The 17,887-nt window shown below is 34.5% G+C and overlaps 2 protein-coding genes across 2 annotated transcripts; one reads left to right on the forward strand and one right to left on the reverse strand.

Moving 5' to 3' along the window:
* The first annotated feature begins 8,101 nt into the window (after positions 1 to 8,101).
* LOC117616383 (chaperone protein dnaJ 20, chloroplastic) lies at positions 8,102 to 10,147 on the forward strand. The gene is made up of 2 exons (XM_034345689.1): positions 8,102 to 8,767; positions 9,677 to 10,147. The coding sequence occupies exons 1-2, from the start codon at positions 8,294 to 8,296 to the stop codon at positions 9,824 to 9,826; spliced, it is 624 nt and encodes a 207-aa protein (XP_034201580.1). The 5' UTR covers positions 8,102 to 8,293; the 3' UTR covers positions 9,827 to 10,147.
* A 5,549-nt stretch (positions 10,148 to 15,696) lies between these two features.
* LOC117616527 (protein ECERIFERUM 26-like) lies at positions 15,697 to 17,610 on the reverse strand. Its single transcript, XM_034345869.1, has 2 exons — positions 17,064 to 17,610; positions 15,697 to 16,723 (listed from the first exon to the last, which is right to left on the reverse strand). Exons 1-2 carry the CDS (start codon positions 17,487 to 17,489, stop codon positions 15,842 to 15,844), a joined length of 1,308 nt encoding a protein of 435 aa, XP_034201760.1. The 5' UTR covers positions 17,490 to 17,610; the 3' UTR covers positions 15,697 to 15,841.
* Positions 17,611 to 17,887: the final 277 nt, after the last annotated feature.

The raw sequence follows: 17,887 nt of genomic DNA on the forward strand, positions 1-17,887 counted from the left end.
GTATTAGATAATAATAACAATTTAGCGCCAAATAAAAAGAAAATATATAGGGATAGGTTTGAGATGTTAATTCTTTGTAAAATAAGAGTTGGTAAGTTTCAGAGCCTCGATCCCTTGAGGCGTTGTCTCCAAATCATAGTTGGACGTATATGCAAAAGTCAGTGAGTAAAAACAGACTCAAAAAAACAGTTTAAATACACGTGTCAAACTGCAAGTTGCCAGTAACAAATCATAAATTTTACCAGCTGTAATTCAGTGTTTGAAACTTACTAAATTACACTTGCAATTCCTAAATATATGTTATTCAGCTGTGTCAATTTTGAAATGGTCTCCATCTATATATGGTTTCTCATGGCCAAGGACAGCTAAATATTTGTTCCATAATGTTTTGAGGTTTCATCACCTAGGAGAGCATCCTTGTCTTGAAGTTGAGGAACTTCGTATCTACTAACTAAGCAAATAACTAGGGTTTTAAGAAATATCTGTTCCTTGTCTTTTGCTTTTGAGTTTTAGCCAACACGTTGGGCTTCACATCCCCATTAATTTTTAAACCCAACTTCTAATTTTTGATACAAAAGAAACCAAGAGGAAGGTTTGAATTATGCCCTTGGATATGGTTGAAGTCCCTTTCATTCCAATCTAACACTGGAGCTATAAGCACCAACCAAACTTTAATTTTTTTAACCCATGTGTTTTTTTAAAGACCCTTCTCAAGATATTCATGCTTAAGAACGATAAAATACGGAAGGGGCTTGTAACCTATTAAGGCGCAAGGAGGTGCAGCTGCACTTTTTCGTGTCGGAAAAACCATTGCAGGTGCTTCAAGTTGCCCATTTGCTCAACTGGTGTACATATTACCTTTTTTCTATTTTCAACATTTAAGTACAATTTACTTAAGTTTACAATGTAAATAAGGAAGTACCCCCTATTTGGATTCAAATAAAAATACTAGAAAATCAAATTCCCACCAAATCAAAATATGAAAATTCGGTTTTAGTGCAAAATACGATTTAGGCTAAAAATGATGGCTCATTAAGTCAATATATACTTCATACTAAAATCTCATAAAATCAAGTTTTCTTATTTGATGTATAAGGAATAAAAGCCGCCAAAAATTATCTTGAGAAAATGATTATTCCGATTTTTCATACTTAGTCAATATTGCACCTCCGCTAAAAAAATTCTGGGTCTGCCAGTGCTTGTAGCTCAAGTTGTTAAGAGTATTTACCCTTGTATTTAAGGTCCAAGGTTCCATTCCCTTTTTCCCAATATCGCTTTGCTTGTATAAATAATAATAATAATAATAATAATATACAATCAGATAGTAGAAGAGCTATTGACACTTGTCCACGCATGTGCTGAAAACCTAATGAAATTGTTATATAGCTGCTAATTTGAGATGTTGATTGCCTTTGTTTGGGATCTTTGATGCAAATTAAATATTAGGGTTGCCATGAAGGTGAGAAGGAAATGTAGGTATATCAAAGTACTATTATTACTCCAGAAATCATATCATATTGATGTTGGTGGAGATCCGAAGGTCCCAAAACATTTAAAACCAAGAAATCTCGACTCTTGAGAATATTTTATATAAGACGTCGTAAAGGACACAATCTTTGAGTAATTTGGAATTCGGATTCTGGATCTGTTGGAATCCGAATTCGACTTATACAAAAAGCCTTCTTGGTCCAGCTTCTGAATTTTATAAAACTTAGACTAATAAGGTCCTTGCCCTTTGGCAAACTTAAGGGTTAACACGAATTGTTTAACATAAACAAGTTTCATTTAGGATGATCCTTCACTTGGCACACCGTGAACATCATTTTCAAGCTCAGGAAAAGAAAAATAATAACCATCCTTTTCAATAGCATTTGCTCTGATAAACATGGGTGCTAAACAAGATATTTTAGTTTAATTAGGAATTTTTTTATATGAATTTAAGCAGCTGTCATGACACTCGTGGGTGATGTATGACATTCTAAATTATTTATTTTAATATTCATGCTCACTCTTTTTTTAATAGACATTTTGACAGGAAATGTCTTGCTTCTGTATCAAGTTAATAGTTTCCTCCAAAATTTTGAGGTAATCCAAAGCTGTAAATAGATGTTGGATTAAGAATTGCACTTCGTAATTTTCTTTTTGCAATTATGTTCTTCTAATTCTTAAGATCTAGCCAAAAACAGTTGTAATTGAATTTATACTGCTTTATTGACTTTTTTATATAAAGAATGTAAAGCTTATTTTGATAGCATGTACGCCACATAATAAACTATTCAGTTAAATAATCTTTTATTATTGAATAAATGAGATAGATGCGTAATTATATACAACTAGAACTGTGTTTAAATACTTTCTTATGTCTCATTTTCATATAAATTCCATTTTTTCCCCCAACTAAGTCTCAATTTATTGTATATTTTTTCTGACTCTAAAAAATTTGGAGTGCCTAACCTCTTGGAAGGATGATTACGTACACTCAATCTCAACATTCAATAAACGAAGACTATAAATAACAAATAAAATGGACTTTTAAGGATAGGCCCTAACTAATTATTATTTTTTGAAAAATGTACACATATTCTTTCTGTTTTTAAAAGAATATGTCGATAAGTAATGACGATGGATCCACACACTATGATGCACTTATAATGATAGGTTTAACAATAGTGCCTGAACTTGTACATGAATTGTATTTTAGTCCTTGAACTTGAAAAATAGTTGATGTAGTCTCTCAACTTCATTTTCATTAGCACTGTTGACCCTATGTTATGTTTTCTGTTGAATTTAAAGGTAAAATGTTCATTTCATGTCCAACCTCATCTCTCCTACCAGCTCCACCACTTTCTACCATAACCCACCATTCCCACCAACCACCACCACCACCACCACCATTCCCAAAAAAGCACCACCATTCCCAAAAAAGCAACAATATAAAATAATAACTCATTTGTAAACATTACAGAATTGAGTGATGTAATCAACTAAAATGAATAATAATAAATAACATTAAAACTGATTAAATGGGAAGAAAAGAAAATGATCTTGAGAATATGGAATAAGTAATTCTCGCAGTAACATTATCAATTTTTCAGTCCCTGGATTGGTGTATGTGATCAATGCATGTGTTCTTAAAATTACAAGCTGCTGCTGACTTTTGCGTCCTTCAAATTTTCAAACTAGTACAGTACCTACGCATTGAGTATTTTGACAAATTGTCTGAGGTTTATAAGTAAAAAAACTATCAATAAAATGATTCAGTATTGATGATTGATGATTTTATTATGTGCTTTATCTTCTTATCTTTGTTTTTTGTGAATAAATCAAAGGATCCAGCTAGTATTTAACTAAAAGTAATTCAAAACGACATTATAAAATTAATATTTTCGGCTAATTAGATAAGACAGTGTGACTGTCCACTTCAATCTGAATTAATTCTCCTTCCCTTGCAGTCGAGATTTAGACAATTGCTTGCATAAAACATGTTTAATGCACAAGCCATGCCTTGCAAGTTATTCCATCCAATTTATTATATAGCGCAATAATTGTCAAAATTGCAATACGTAGTGGTAAATTATATCACATTTTAAAGAAAAAATCCATTCCCATCTATTATTCTTGTAAGTAATAGCTTTATTTATTAGCCCAAAAACATTCTATAATTAAGGTTTGTGTGTTATGTTTTGATCCTGTCAGCTGATGACCTGCCTTTTCCTTTTGCTTCATTTTTTTTTATAAATATTTTTCACATTACAACCAAAATATCTCATAATATCTTGGGAGATTCACTATTATACCCAATATGGGGGCCCAAATTATAAAAATACCCTATATAAAATGGACTTTAGAAACACACCCAAAGCCCATTTACAACATAACAAAAAAGCTTTTAACTTCTTATAAATTACAAAACTGCCATCAATTTCTTAAAACAAGCCCAACCCCAAAATCTCATAAAAATACCCAAAGCACTCAATAGGGCATCAAAGTAATTTAATAATCAATATTAAATTCAATAAGGCTAGCTATCATTTTTTGGGTTTTTTTTGGGTTTGTTTATAGGAATTCAATTGTGTAGGGTTTATTTATAATATTAGTGCTAGAAATGGGTATATCACTAAATATCTCTAATATCTTCTATATTTTTCTATTATCTCCATTTTAAAGTGCCCTGCCTTACGTGCACTCGTGTCATGACTCTTGATGTCGATGCGTTTCGTTACTGCACGTGGTCGTCCATTTGGATGTCACAAGATTCTCAATTTAGAACTAGAGCCGTAACATATACATTGATGACTCACTCTACTATATTGCCTTGCATCTGTAAATTCAAAAAAATGATGGATTCAACACTATTGCTTTAAAATATACTAGAAGGATCACATATATTATGTATGCGACTAAAGTTATTTTCGAAGAGTTTGTAGCTCAAGCAGTTAAGAACAGTTACTTTTGCACCTAAAATTTTGTGTTTGAATCTCTCTGCTTATTATTAGCCGACACTTTTGCTTCTATTATTAATCATAAAAGGGCCATAATTAATATTTTATGCATTTTGGTTGACAAATTATTCACAAATTATTACATTCTAGAGGCAGAAGAGGCAACCAAACCAAATATGGGTAAGCACAAGACACAAAAGAGAATATATGACGACATCCATTTGGATGATGATCATCCTCTAAAGCAAGTTTCCACACCACACATACTTTATAACTCTGGGCATTAGATAATCATGAGGATATTTTCGGTATTTAGACTTATAAGTAAAAATAAGATTTTAAAAATTGTTATTGTGTGTGAAGTTGTAAAGATTTTGTCTTCTTGCTAGCAAGTGATTATTATTTTTTTAGTTTGGTAAGTGAGTAAGAAACTAGAAGCTCTCTTAGTTTTTGGTAAGTGAGTCAGCAAGCAGGCATGATTATTTTTAGTAGGAATTTTTTTTAAGTACAAGTGATAGTCTAAATTATAACAGAAAAGACGTATTTTTTCACACATATTCTCTACCAAGGTGCCATATAGGTCGAACTTCAAACCGCTAATTTGCAAATCAATACTTTTTTTCTACTGAATTAAACTTTATTGGCAGCTTAGTAAGAACTTAAAGAGTTATTTCAATAAAACCCCTCTCATCTTATTTTGGTAGATTTTAAAAGTCACGTCAAGAAGCAAAAGTACCAAATTGTCCTTTGATCAAAATCCTCAAAATGAAAACACCAAATCACCATGGGATTAAGATTTGACCAAAAAATCACCCTTGGATTAAGATGCTCCGTTGGTATATAATGTCCAAACCAATGTACTCCACATATATATTATTTTATTCATGCTCACACCATTTATTTCAATTTTGTTTCCATCTTTTCTGGACATTCATGATTCATGCTTTTTTATTTTGTTTTTGGTATGATTCAAGCTGTAAATCAAGACCTTAATATCATATTCAAGACAACTTTTCGCCACATACGCTAAATTGATTAATCATGAGAGCACTTTTGGAATTTAAGAAATTAAGTCTGAAAATAAGATTATGGAAACTCTTAGAACATCTTCAATAGTTTTTTTAACAGTTTTGAAATTCTAAAATAACTACTCTCAAAACGACGGGTGGCACTAGAGATCTCTTGCTTTTTTTTTTTTTTTTTTTTTTGTGGCACACATGAAATAGAATCTACTATCCATATTATGCGGGAATTCCTTTTTGCTCGTGGTGTTTGGACTAGCTCCATTTTGGGTGGTTCTGGAGCGTAATCTCGGGATCAAGGAGTACATGACTGGTTTTTATGATGTGCGGAGAATCATCCTCATGTTGTCTTCGAACTCTTTCTATCTACTAGTTGGGCAATTTGGGAGGTAAGAAATGACAAGCTTTGGAACAACAAGAACCCGTCCTCGGACAAAATTAACCATGGTGCTGTTGTTCGACTGTCTAACTTTGCACGAGTCCATGCCAAACAGGGTGGTCCTGCTCACACACTCATGGAGGCCCATAAGTGGACTAAACCGAAGTCGGGGTGTTCAAAGATCAATGTTTCTCTTGGGCAACAGGCAGCACCAAGGGTGGAGTGGGCATTGTTGTACGTGACTTTGAAGGTGACTTTGTTACAGGAAGGGTATTACATGTAGATAACATCTATTCCGCAACACAAGTTTGAGCAATAGTTGCCAGAGATGGTGCAGTGTTAGTGGTGGAAAGGGGTTTCACTAATTTTGTTTTTTTAGAGCAATTCTCTCCAGATCGTCTTTGGTTTGAGGACTACTACTACGGATCAGTATTTTATCTGTGCTATAGTGGAAGACACCAAGATTATGTTGCCACATATCACTAGAGAAGTTTTTACTCATATTTGTCGTACTGCAAACATAGTGGCTAATCGGTTTGCATGCTTTCGCCTAAATATTGGCACAGTCATCTCTTGGTTTGAGGAACCACAAGATTTTATCTGTAGGATTGCATCTAGGAGTTTTTTCAGGCAAGGCTCCTGCTCCTGCTTGCAATTGAGTGGGTACGGCTACTTTGTTAGCCTGACGTATGAGCCCATTGATGTAGAGACACTTGCCTAATCCTCGAAGACATAGCTTGGTTTTTGTACTTATTACTTTCCATATTCAATAAATATTATCGCTTTTTCTATTAAAAAAAATAACAAAAAAAGGGTGAGCCACATAAAAAAACTCTCTCCAACAACCTCTTTAACCTCATCAAAACTGCAACCTCATCTCTCTCTTGAGGACTAGTAAGTTGACTTTAGCTCTCCAAACATTTAATTTTACTTTGAAAAAAAAAAAAACTACCTTGAAAATGTTAAAAACATGCATTTTTTTTCCTTTTTATTTTATTTTAAAAATATTGTGTATGAAGTAGCTAAAATTTTGGTTTGTAGCAAAAATAAATCAAGATTATTATTTGGTAAGTGGGTAAATTAGTGGAGAAATTATAGAATAGTACGGTAATACCACGTCAGCGTATAATACTCCCATTCAAATATAACCACGTGTCTATTTTAGAAAAGAAATTAATTATCTTTTCAAAGCTGGATTTTTTAGTTTAATTCTTCACTTTTGAAATAAAATTAGAAAAATAAAAAAGTAAAATTTCCTAACAATCACCTCTCTCCCAACCCAACAACCCTAATCCCAACTACCTTCTATGACAGCCACCCCTCTCCCTTCCAATATCTTCACCCCTTATACTAATTGTAGACAGCGGGTTTAGAGGGAGAAGGATTAAACTGGTATTGATGATGATGAAATGGAGTAGTGTCTTGATAATTAAAAATGGGTTCGTTCTTGAGGGTCTAGATCCCGGTCTGAAAATATTCCAAGGTGTATGTGGGTTGAAGTTGGTGGTGGAACTAAAATTTTCTAATTTTATTTCAAAATTAAGAATTTATAAAGTAAAAAATCCAGCTGTAAAATAATAATTAATTTTTTTATATAAAATTTACACGTGACTGTATTTGAGTAGGAATATTATACGCTGACGTGATATTACCATATCATTCTATAATTTCTCAAACTAGTGAGCATGAGTATTTTTGGTAAAAAGTGGGTAAATCAGTGAGCAAGAGTATTTTTAGTAAAAAGTGGTAAATCAGTGAGCAATAGTATTTTTGGTAAAAAGTAGTAAACCAGTGAGCTATAGTATTTCTGATAAAAAGTGATAAACCAATGTGCAAGAGTATTTTTGCTAAAAAGTAGTAAATTAGTGAGCAAGAGTATTTTTGGTAAAGATACTACTTGCCTCCTTATCTTACTTATAAGGAGATACTGCTCATTTTTGTGAATCACAATTTAACGTATATGCAAAAATAATTCATAAAAAATACAAAAAGAAAAACTTATACACATATGTCACACTGCTATTGATAGGAATGTAAGAGATTTTACTTACATAATAAGGAATGAAGTAAAAGGAATGCCATTATAAATCTCAAGGGTTAGTAGAAACTTCCTTATTTTAGTAAAAAAATATTGATCTCTCTCTATTTCTTTTGGTAGGTTACAAAACCAAATTGTCCCTCCCACATCAAAGAACAAAACTACCAAACTGCCCATTGGATCAAAAGCCAGCAGCTATATACATATATGATATACCTTGTGCTGTAGCCCCACTATTCAATGAGCTCCACAAATATAAATGTCTTCATGCTTTCACCCTTTCATTTTCACTATTTTTATTTTTTCTGAACATTTGCAGTAGAGCAAAGACAGATAAAAAGACAGAGAAAGCTAGCATTTGCAGAAGAGCAAGCAAACCCATTGAACCAGAAACAGTGAAAAACAGAGAAAGATGCGAAGCTATGGATTAGCAATCTCAGGAAGCGATTCCTGCTTCTACATCCCCACAACCCACACAGCCATCTCCACCAGAAGACCCATACCCGACCGGAAACCCAACTTCCTCTTCCCAAAACCCGATTTTTTGTTCCGGAGCGGATTTGGGTCGCTCAGACTCGAAGCCAAGGCCGCAATCAACGATGGGGTCATGGTGGCCGAGCACAAGGAACTCACTTTCTACGAGCTTCTGGGCATACCCGAATCCGGATCCGTGACCCAAATCAAGCAGGCGTACAAGCTGCTGGCCCGGAAGTACCACCCGGACGTATCGCCTCCGGACCGGGTCGAGGAGAATACGGAGAAGTTTATTCGGGTTCAGGAGGCTTATGAGACCTTGTCTGATTCGAGAAGGAGAGCTATGTATGATCGAGACATGGCCAGAGGTCTTCACCTTGCTTTCTCTGCAAGGAGATGCCAATATGATGAGGTATTTTGGGTTGTATTTAGATTTTCTGATGACTTTTGTGTTAATTTTCGGAGGACTTCTCTGGGTTTTCAGTTTTGTTATTGGAATTGTTACTTCTCTTCTCTAGAGAATCGATATGGGCTTCATTATCTGGTTGTTGAGTTTTGGTATTGGGGATTTCAGTATTTTATTTCTTTTTCTGTGTTGATTTTCATTTTTGTTCTTCTTTTTCTTTCGGTGCTCTCTTTGTGTTTACTGGTTTGTTTTGGGTATGTGATGATTTCTTTTTCGTTCTCCTTCTTTGGCTTATTCTATTCTTATTGAAATTGGTATTGTGTAAATGTATTTTTTCCCTCCAACTTTTTCTCTGCTGAATTATTGGTTTACTTTTGTGACATACATGATGAAGGAAGGTGCTTCAAAATTTTAAAAATAAAGAAATAGTTGTATCTTCTTGGATGTTTTGTTATATCTTTGGTACAGTTCTCAACCCTTTGTTGAAGCTCCGGTGCCTAGTTTCCGTTCGGCTTGTGCTTTAGCAGCCTCTTGTTTCCTTCATCATTGTACATTGTCAATCATTCATGGTATCTCATAATCACTTCTTTAAGAGTTATCTCTCATTCTCAAATGTCTAAACCTTCCATATATGTGAAACTTCTGAGTTCTGCTAGTATGGTTTTCTCATTTGTAGCTTATGGATTAGTGTACTTGGTTATGTCAATCCTTCTTTGAGTTAGGGGCACGTTTAGTTTTGCATGTATTTGTGACCTTTATAGTTTTAACCTTAAAATAAAATGGTCAAGATTAGTTTCTTTTAGCTTCTCCTCTGTTTTTATCCTTTATAGGCAGCTGGGGTGATGATATTCCTAATATAGACTCTCTAATTCATGACATTTGCATTAAATTTTAACTTGGAATTTACAATTTCAGGGAATGGAGGAAAAAGGCGACTGGAAGAATCGATGGCAAAGTCAGCTATCTGGGTTGAAGAGAAGAAGCATGAACAAGAATGCTAGAGAACATATGTCATGGGGAGCTCGAATGCGCCGCCAAAGGGAAGGATCATCCGAAAAACAATAAATAGGTTCTCTGATGTTCTTGTGTACATATATACCAGTATATCTTCTCTACCTTACCTTCTTAGTCACGGTTGGCATTGACAGAGGAAACTGAAGCCTACCGTTTAGTTACTTCCATATGTACCCTGCTAAGCAAGGAAAGTATTTCGATATGCTAATCAGACGGATGGTTAAATTAGAAACTTGCAAAGTTGCATCCCTGTCCATGAAAACACATAATTATAGGCGAGATATATTGTACATAAAGTTTTGTTTTTGTTCTTGGAATAAAACATCTGTCTAATAATTGCTTCTGAAATGCAGGAGATTGTTTTTGTGCTAACGTTTTGATGCAAGGAAGTTCCAGATGTTGGTCTTGAGTTTGAATAGGATATAATATTGCTGTCACTTATAAAACAATTTCTATAAAAATGTCTGTTAAAAATTAAACTATAGGCTGCCTGACTCTTGAACAATTTGACTGTGTTTGCTACATTAGCTGGAAAAATGTTTCTACTTGCAGAGAGAGAGAAAGTAGGCAACTACTTTTCATTGGAAAATCCGGATATTTATGTAGTTAACTTCAAAAATGGCAACTTGGCAACTTGAGTAACTTTATTTATTAAACCTTCAACTTGGCAACTTGAGAGTTAAGACGAGTGACATTAAAGCTCAGGTGGGTCTAAGCCACCCTCTTCTCTTTATAGCAAGCCAAGCCGGTTTTTCAGAAGAAATTGGGGATTTGGGGGTGAAGTTTGAGAACGAGGGAGAAGGGGAGGAGGAAGGAGTGGCTGGGGCTTTAGGGATTTGGAACATCATTTTGTTCGTTGGTCCCATGGTACAAGGGAAAGTGATGTACTAGTAGAGCCAATATTCGAGTTGGAGAACCAAAATGTAAATCAGACATGAGTTATGGATCATTGATCCTAAAATGCCCAAGAAGTAAAAACTTCCTAAAATGACTATTTTGCCCATAGTTTGACGGAAAATATAACATATTACGAAGGCAGCACCAACAATTCTAACGAAAGTGGAGTTGAGGGATTCCAACAATTTTTCGAATTAAATGACCAAAATGTGAATCGGCACAAGTTCATGGGTTTTAGGGCACAACTTTGGTACATCTAATTTTTGTGGGTTTGGTACATTAGTTCATAGTCTCAATTTGATCACCGTGTTTGATTATGTAAAGCAATTTTGGTCATAGTGGTAATTAATTAGAAAATTTCAAATTTGCAATTTAGGAAAAATTATCCATTTGTTTTGGAGAGAAATGATGTTGGAAGATTGAAAGGTCGCCTTATAAGCTTTCTAAAACTAATTCCAATTTTAAATTTCGTGTTTATTTGATAGAGAAATTGAGTTTCAAAGATTATTCTTGTTTGAAAATCAAATTCAAGGCTATATACATGATTTTGAACAATCCTTGAGTAATATTCATGAGTTTAAGCAAATTTTTGGTTGTGATTTGAAGCCAGTTAGAGAAAAATTGAGAAAACAGTGACGAAATTGAGAAAACTAAAATCACAATAACCAAAATTAATGATGAATGAAGTAGCATTACCATTCTGACAATAACAACAACAAAAAAAGGAAAGAAAAAAAAGGCCAACATAGTGCAAGTCCATGAATTAAAGTCCCATGGCCCTATAAAGTCTGAAGTTTGGGTTTTTCATTGTTTGTTTGTGTATGTGATTGTTAGACGCTGGGCTTTTGATCAGCAATGAATTCTTATACAGCCAGCCCCAAATCCAAACAATGAAGTGAAAATGAAAGCCAGCAAATTTTATCCTAGTTGGAAATTGGAATGCCTTCTCAATCTCACCTCAAAAGAACAAGTGGATACTGGATAAGACTAGTGACAAGTTCATTATATTGATTGTGAGATGGTCTTTTGTCTTCAAGTTGATTTTCCAACCATGTTCTCTGTTATTGTTATCTAGTCATCTCACCACTGACTTATCAATAATAAAAATATATTTTTTCTTTTAATTTTAAATTTTGGGTTTTATGTGTAACTCCAATCTTCTACTGCCTTCCTTAAAAAAAAAAAAAAAAAAAAAAAAAAAAAAAAAAAAAAAAAAAAAAAAAAAAAAAAAAAAAAAGAAAGAAAAAAGAGATTATAGAATATTACGATAGTACAGTTATGTGATATATTTCGTACACATGTTATAATATAAATGGATAATTAATATGATTCTCTACAAGGAGAAAAATAAATCATGTCGTTCACTCATATTATAACACGTATACAAGATGTACCATATAACCATATTACCACATATGCCACCTAGCTATACATTTCAATTTTGATGATGATCAACCACAATGAATTATGACCTTGGGGACTTCAACTTCAGTACTGGAAGCTCTCATAATCACGTAATAACACATTCATCTACCAAGCTATCATCACTTGAAACTCCATCTATATATCATAAATATATAGGACGTATCTCTCAAATCAATTAATAATAAACTGGAAATGATTAAAACACCTAAAAAAACAGACATGTTTAATAAGTGGGTCTCACATAAAATTCTTCATCAAATACCCTAAAGAATGAGAATCGGATCAATTGCCCCCTCCTAGTTGATCCGATTAATGCATTAATGCATCTCTAATCAGATCAGACACCGACAATAAACACCATTTTTCTCTCCTCCAAGCTCTCCTCTCCCTCCATTTCTTTTTCTTTTAAACTCGCTTGTATTCAGGAAGTATATTAGGAAGCAAATGCATGTATTTGTTTCATAAAACAACCCATGCAAAGAAAACCTCAAAACCAAAAGCTAGTCTGCTAATGCGGCCTCCTTCATTTGGATTGGATCTCACGAGCATTCCTTGCAAAACCATAATGCTAGTCCATTAATTTCACATTAAATGTTAATTCCATGGGCCAGGGCCATAAAAGATCTTTTTTTATTTTATTTTATTTTAGTAAGTACAATGAAGTGTTCGGGTCAGCTTGTGCGTACCTCGATTAATTCTCACTCATAGAACTGAATTTGCCGCTAGCCACTAGGTGTTGCAACTGTTGGGAGTTGAACTGGGGTGCAAACTACCTGAATCCCAAAGCCAAATGACGAACAAACCACGAGGCTAGAAAAGATCATTTGCGTGCATGAAATAAGGGCTTAATTAATGTGTTTATTTTAATAAATACAAATGGTAAATAATTGAGGAAGCCGTTGCTTTCATCTTGATCCCTATCACCTTGATTAATCTGGACCCTTAGGTTCCCACCACAAGTTGCTCTCTCACCTATCAGAAAATAGGAGAAATTAAAGTCTGTTCCCAGGTGGCAATTATTCTCGCTACGTACTTCTTAATTCGTTTTTGGTTTACTGTTTGAAGTAGGGAAGTGGCTTAGTGGATTGAATTTGAAAGGAGACTATTGTAATTTTATTTATTTATTTATGATGTGTCGAAATCGTTATTGAATAATTAAAAGCTTGTTCGAAAGTGCTTCCAAAATATAATAAAAAACGCTTTTTGACTTCATTTGTAGAATAATTTAAAATTGTTCATAGAATCATAGGTGCTTTCAACAGGAAGCATTTTAACAAAAAATTTTACGTTATTGTAGTAAAAGCACTTGAACAGAAATGCTTGTTATAAAAGTAGTCCCAAACGGTTTCTAATTTAGATATCTATCATCTTGGATTATTGATTGTAACATTGAGGAGGTCCTAAATACAAGCAGGTATGGAGGCCACCTAAGACCCCAGAATTGAGAGGGCCCCAATTTGTAGAAACTCCTATATATACATATATTTATGTTTTTTTTAAAAATTTTAAAAACAGTATATAAATATTTTTATTAGGCCCAAAGTATTGTAAAAGAAAAAAAAAAAAAAAAAAACCCTTAGCCAATTATTCACTTCAAAATTAAAAAGAGGAAAATGACCTCAATCATGAGTTGTCCCAAATCATGACTCAAATCAAATATTCATAGTGGTCCTAATTGTCTTGGACCACAATTAGGAGAGCCCGTAAATCGACGGTGATCACATGCCCTCATTAAGTCATGAGCGGTGGTGCAAAACATTCATCCGCAAATTGACTCCTCATTTATTATACCATGACAGCCAATAGCACTTAATTTTGGAGGAAAATTTTAAAGTGTTGCTAAACTAATTTTAAAATTAATTGAGTATACCATACTATAAAAGTATATATTGAATTACTAATTTATTCTAATATAAAATGACCAAAAAAGATATATGGAATTTTGAAACAAATATAATTTTAATAAGTACACCGTACTAATTATATTCAACCCTAATCAAAAGATTGCTTGTCTTATTGTGTTTTTAACGAAAGATGTGGTAATTGCAAGAACTTGGAATTGCAAAAAAAGTGTCAACAGTTTTAGTAGAAGCATAAATCCATATGAAAAGTCAAAGATTTATAAATACTACTAAAAAAATCAAGCTGAAAATTAACTATAAAATAATGCTACAAGTATTAGGGTGTATCAGGGGTATTTTTGATAGTTTTATAGGGTGTACTTAGTTAATTTTATATTTTAATTAAAATATTAGGGTGTACTTAGATCATAGGGTGTACTCAGTTAATTTTAAAGTTCGTTTAACAACACTCAAATTTTATTGTAAAAGATCAAAAAAAGAATTTAAAAAAAAAGAAAGAAAGTAAATTTGGCATATCATATCAATAATAATACGCAATACTATGAAGAAACTTATAACTCAAATAATTAAAAGGATTTTCTCTCTTCCATTCAAATTCTTATATAATGAAAATAAAAGTGCAATGCTACGTACTCTCATCCTTGTGTCACCTTTTACGCACTTCTCGCGAGTCCTTTAGCATTGACAAAATATTAGAACATAGTAATATGATAAACTGAGAATGTAAATAGCGACGGAGTTTACATCTAGCTCGACAATAAGCGACGTTAGATGGCAAAATATTAAAATTTTGAAGTCAGATATGCAGAGACACACATAGGCAACTAGCCCAACAAGTAGCTAGGTCATCAATATGATTAAGTGCTCCGAACTGAAGAAGATCAGTACTTATTATGTGTGTAGTCGTGGGCGGTCTTGAAGTGAACCTGCAGGTGGCTGTCTTGAAGTAATCCCTGGGTTGATATATATATATGCTAAAATTTAAATTCTAAAAATAACATGTTTGCTTCCAACAACATCAACCACTAACATTAAATTCTAATTGATCACAATCCTCTCTGTTGATTCATTGAAACAAAGAAGCCATAACGCAAACAAATGTAATTTCACGATTACTTCTCAATTGGTAAAAAACCCTAGCCGCATCTGGTCCTCTTTTTTCTTGATGACAACCAACCGCAAATAAGCTAAAGGGGGGAAGTGGCCACTGCCCCTCCTCCCCTCCACCCATCTTCCTCCTTCCTCTCCTCATCTCCCTTTCTTTTTCTCTCATCTTTTCCCTTCCTCTTATCCCTTCTTCTCCTCAAATAGTCTAAATCTGTTTGTCTGTTCGTTTTGTTTGGTTGTTTTTGCAGTATTCTAGGTGACTGATGTTGTCTTTTGATAGTTGGGATGTGCTGCGGTTCTCTCCTGTGGGTTTACTATTTGGGATTTCTGCTGTCCTCTCATGTGGGTCTACTGTGTTAGTCTCTAGTTGCGGTTCTCGTGTTAGTTTTCATTTTTAATTTGTTCTTTTATTTTAATGGTCCAAAGTGGCCTGAATTGGACTCCCTTGTTAGGCCATGACATGTATGATACTCTTTTTAACATGTATGATACTCTTTCCTTCCTTGGGGTTTGTCCTATGAGGTTGTCCTAAGAAAGTTTTAACGAGGAATACCGCTCTTTGTATGTCTTTGGTTCTATAAATGAATTCTGTTGCTAAACAAAAAAATAAAATAAAAAAAGAAAAAAAAAGAAACCATAACGCTCAGTTATTTTTCATAAATATTTTCTCAACTCTTTGATCATCTCTCAATTACACAGAAATCTAGCTACCTATAAATATTGTCCACACATCACATTTAACACACACCAAATTCTAATTACCGCACATATGCGCTCATTCAAGCTCATTCTCAAGCAACAGATCATTCTTTCTCAACTCAGATTTCAGCCCAAACACTTCTTCCTCTGGCAAAATAATATTCACCACTCTTCCTTCACCTCTACCCTCACCAAAGTCTTTAGGCCCTGGCAGCAATAAAACAGCTCCTTCATCTCCAACACCTTGTATGTTATAATGCACGTAAACCGGCTTATGCCCTTTCACTTCCAACCCATAGAAATCAGCATCTTCCCAATTCACAAACGTCAAATTGGCTCCATACACAACAAAATCAGCCACTCCATTATCATTCTCCATAGCTTCTTCTATTTGGGATCTCTCGTTCCCGGCTTGCTTGACTAGCAAGGTTGCCAACTTTTTTGGATCCGCGTCTGTAATGCTGAAATCTGCCTTGACTGTGCTTATAATCTGACTGTTGCTGCATTCCCCTCTTGGCCTCTCTTTTGGGTCATTTTTGCAAATTGTCACCAATTTTGGCTCTGACCCTCTAACTTTGGCTACACATTGCCAAATTATGGCAGAAATGAGTTCAAAAATTGGAAATTGATGAATTTGGTTTTGACCCAATATCTTGAATTGCAAGTTGTTTAGCTGGGTGGCAGTGATAGGGAATGAAAGTGTTTCCATTTTACAGTTAATGGGAGTTATCCAATGGTCACCAACTGGGTTCACCTGTTTTATGGAGAGTGGGGGTGGTGGGTTTTCAAGTTTCTGGAACTTTGTGTTTGATGTTGTATAGTTTGGTAGCCTATTGGGCTCAAGAGCAGACATAATTTGCCCCAAGCCGTTGATGAAATCGGAAGCTGCAAAGGCATCTCCCAACACGTGGGCCCAGCTAAGACCCAATGATATGCCTCCACATCTGAAATGAGTAACCTGCAGAGAAAGCATAATACACCAAAACAAAAAAGTCTAAGGAATTAACCTTCAATATTCTGTTGTCAACTCAATGATAAAACCCTGCTTGCTATAAATAGCCTAATTTAGCAAGATATTAAAGTACTTCAAATATTATCATATATATCCTGCTTGCTATAAATAGCAAGATATTAAAGTCTAAGGAATAATTCTATATATCATATCATTTCATGTACTTCAATCAAAACAAGCATATAAAAAGAGGGAGAGACTTTTTTACAACTTCTAACAAATTGCTGTCTCTTTTTTTGGGTTATCAACTTAAGTTTAGGGTTCTTTTATGTATGTAAAACTTTACCTGGAAGAGAACAAGTGGAGAGAAGAATAGTTCAGGTCCAATCACTTGGTTTGAAGCAAGCAGCTTCTGGTGAGACAAGTCCATCTCTAGCCATTCCTCAATCGTCTTGTCACACTGTGCTTCAAGGAACCTCACCCCACAATCGTTACACTTGAGATAGGGCCGGCCGGATTCGGATCTCCGAAACCGTCCGCATGCCCGGTAGTGTACATTTAGCCAAGTGAACGTAGCTTCTTTCATGCGCGCTATGGTTAGCCCTTGGGCTGCTTCGCTACTAAAAAAGTACACTCCTCTAAGGTAGTGGAGCTTCATAGCCAAGTCCATGCCACTCGGGTCATGAACCACATCCGACCCGGTAATCCGGCCTGGCCCGACTGATGAAAGCTTAATGCCATAGACCAAGTTTTCTTGGATACCCAAGACCATGGCCTGAGATATGAGAAAGAGGAAGTGGATGTCTTAAAATTATTAGTTTGAGTTGGTTTTCTTAAGTTTGTAGGTGGCAATTTGAGGGAGAGCGGCACAGCATGGGGTTTATAAATGAAGGTGGGTGACTGAGAAGTGAGGCTTTTATCGGTATAGGTGAGAAAGTTAATGGGTCTTTATTGCTCATGAAATGTCAATTGGTTGGTTCAGAAGAACAGTTAGACACCTAAGCTTGCATTAAATTTCACCTGCCCAAGGTTGCCAAAACAAGCTACATTTAGTATTGTTAAATGGACTTATTTGAAAATGAATAGTCTCAAATTCCAATCCAACCTAGTAGTGTTTGTGTGGAAAATTCTTATCATTTGTAGTTTAGATTATCGCTTCTATTAAAAAAA

Source organism: Prunus dulcis, chromosome 1 (assembly GCF_902201215.1).
Source record: "Prunus dulcis chromosome 1, ALMONDv2, whole genome shotgun sequence".
In the NCBI taxonomy this organism is placed as follows: Eukaryota; Viridiplantae; Streptophyta; class Magnoliopsida; order Rosales; family Rosaceae; genus Prunus; species Prunus dulcis.

Excerpts from the sequence above, each read along its gene's own strand:
- LOC117616527 (XM_034345869.1), bottom strand. The coding sequence starts at position 17,489 with ATGGTCTTGGGTATCCAAGAAAACTTGGTCTATGGCATTAAGCTTTCA. Across the intron at positions 16,724-17,063 it reads CTCCACTTGTTCTCTTCCAG|GTTACTCATTTCAGATGTGG; the intron begins GTAAAGTTTTAC and ends CTTTCTCTGCAG.
- LOC117616383 (XM_034345689.1), top strand. The coding sequence starts at position 8,294 with ATGCGAAGCTATGGATTAGCAATCTCAGGAAGCGATTCCTGCTTCTAC. Across the intron at positions 8,768-9,676 it reads GGAGATGCCAATATGATGAG|GGAATGGAGGAAAAAGGCGA; the intron begins GTATTTTGGGTT and ends TTACAATTTCAG.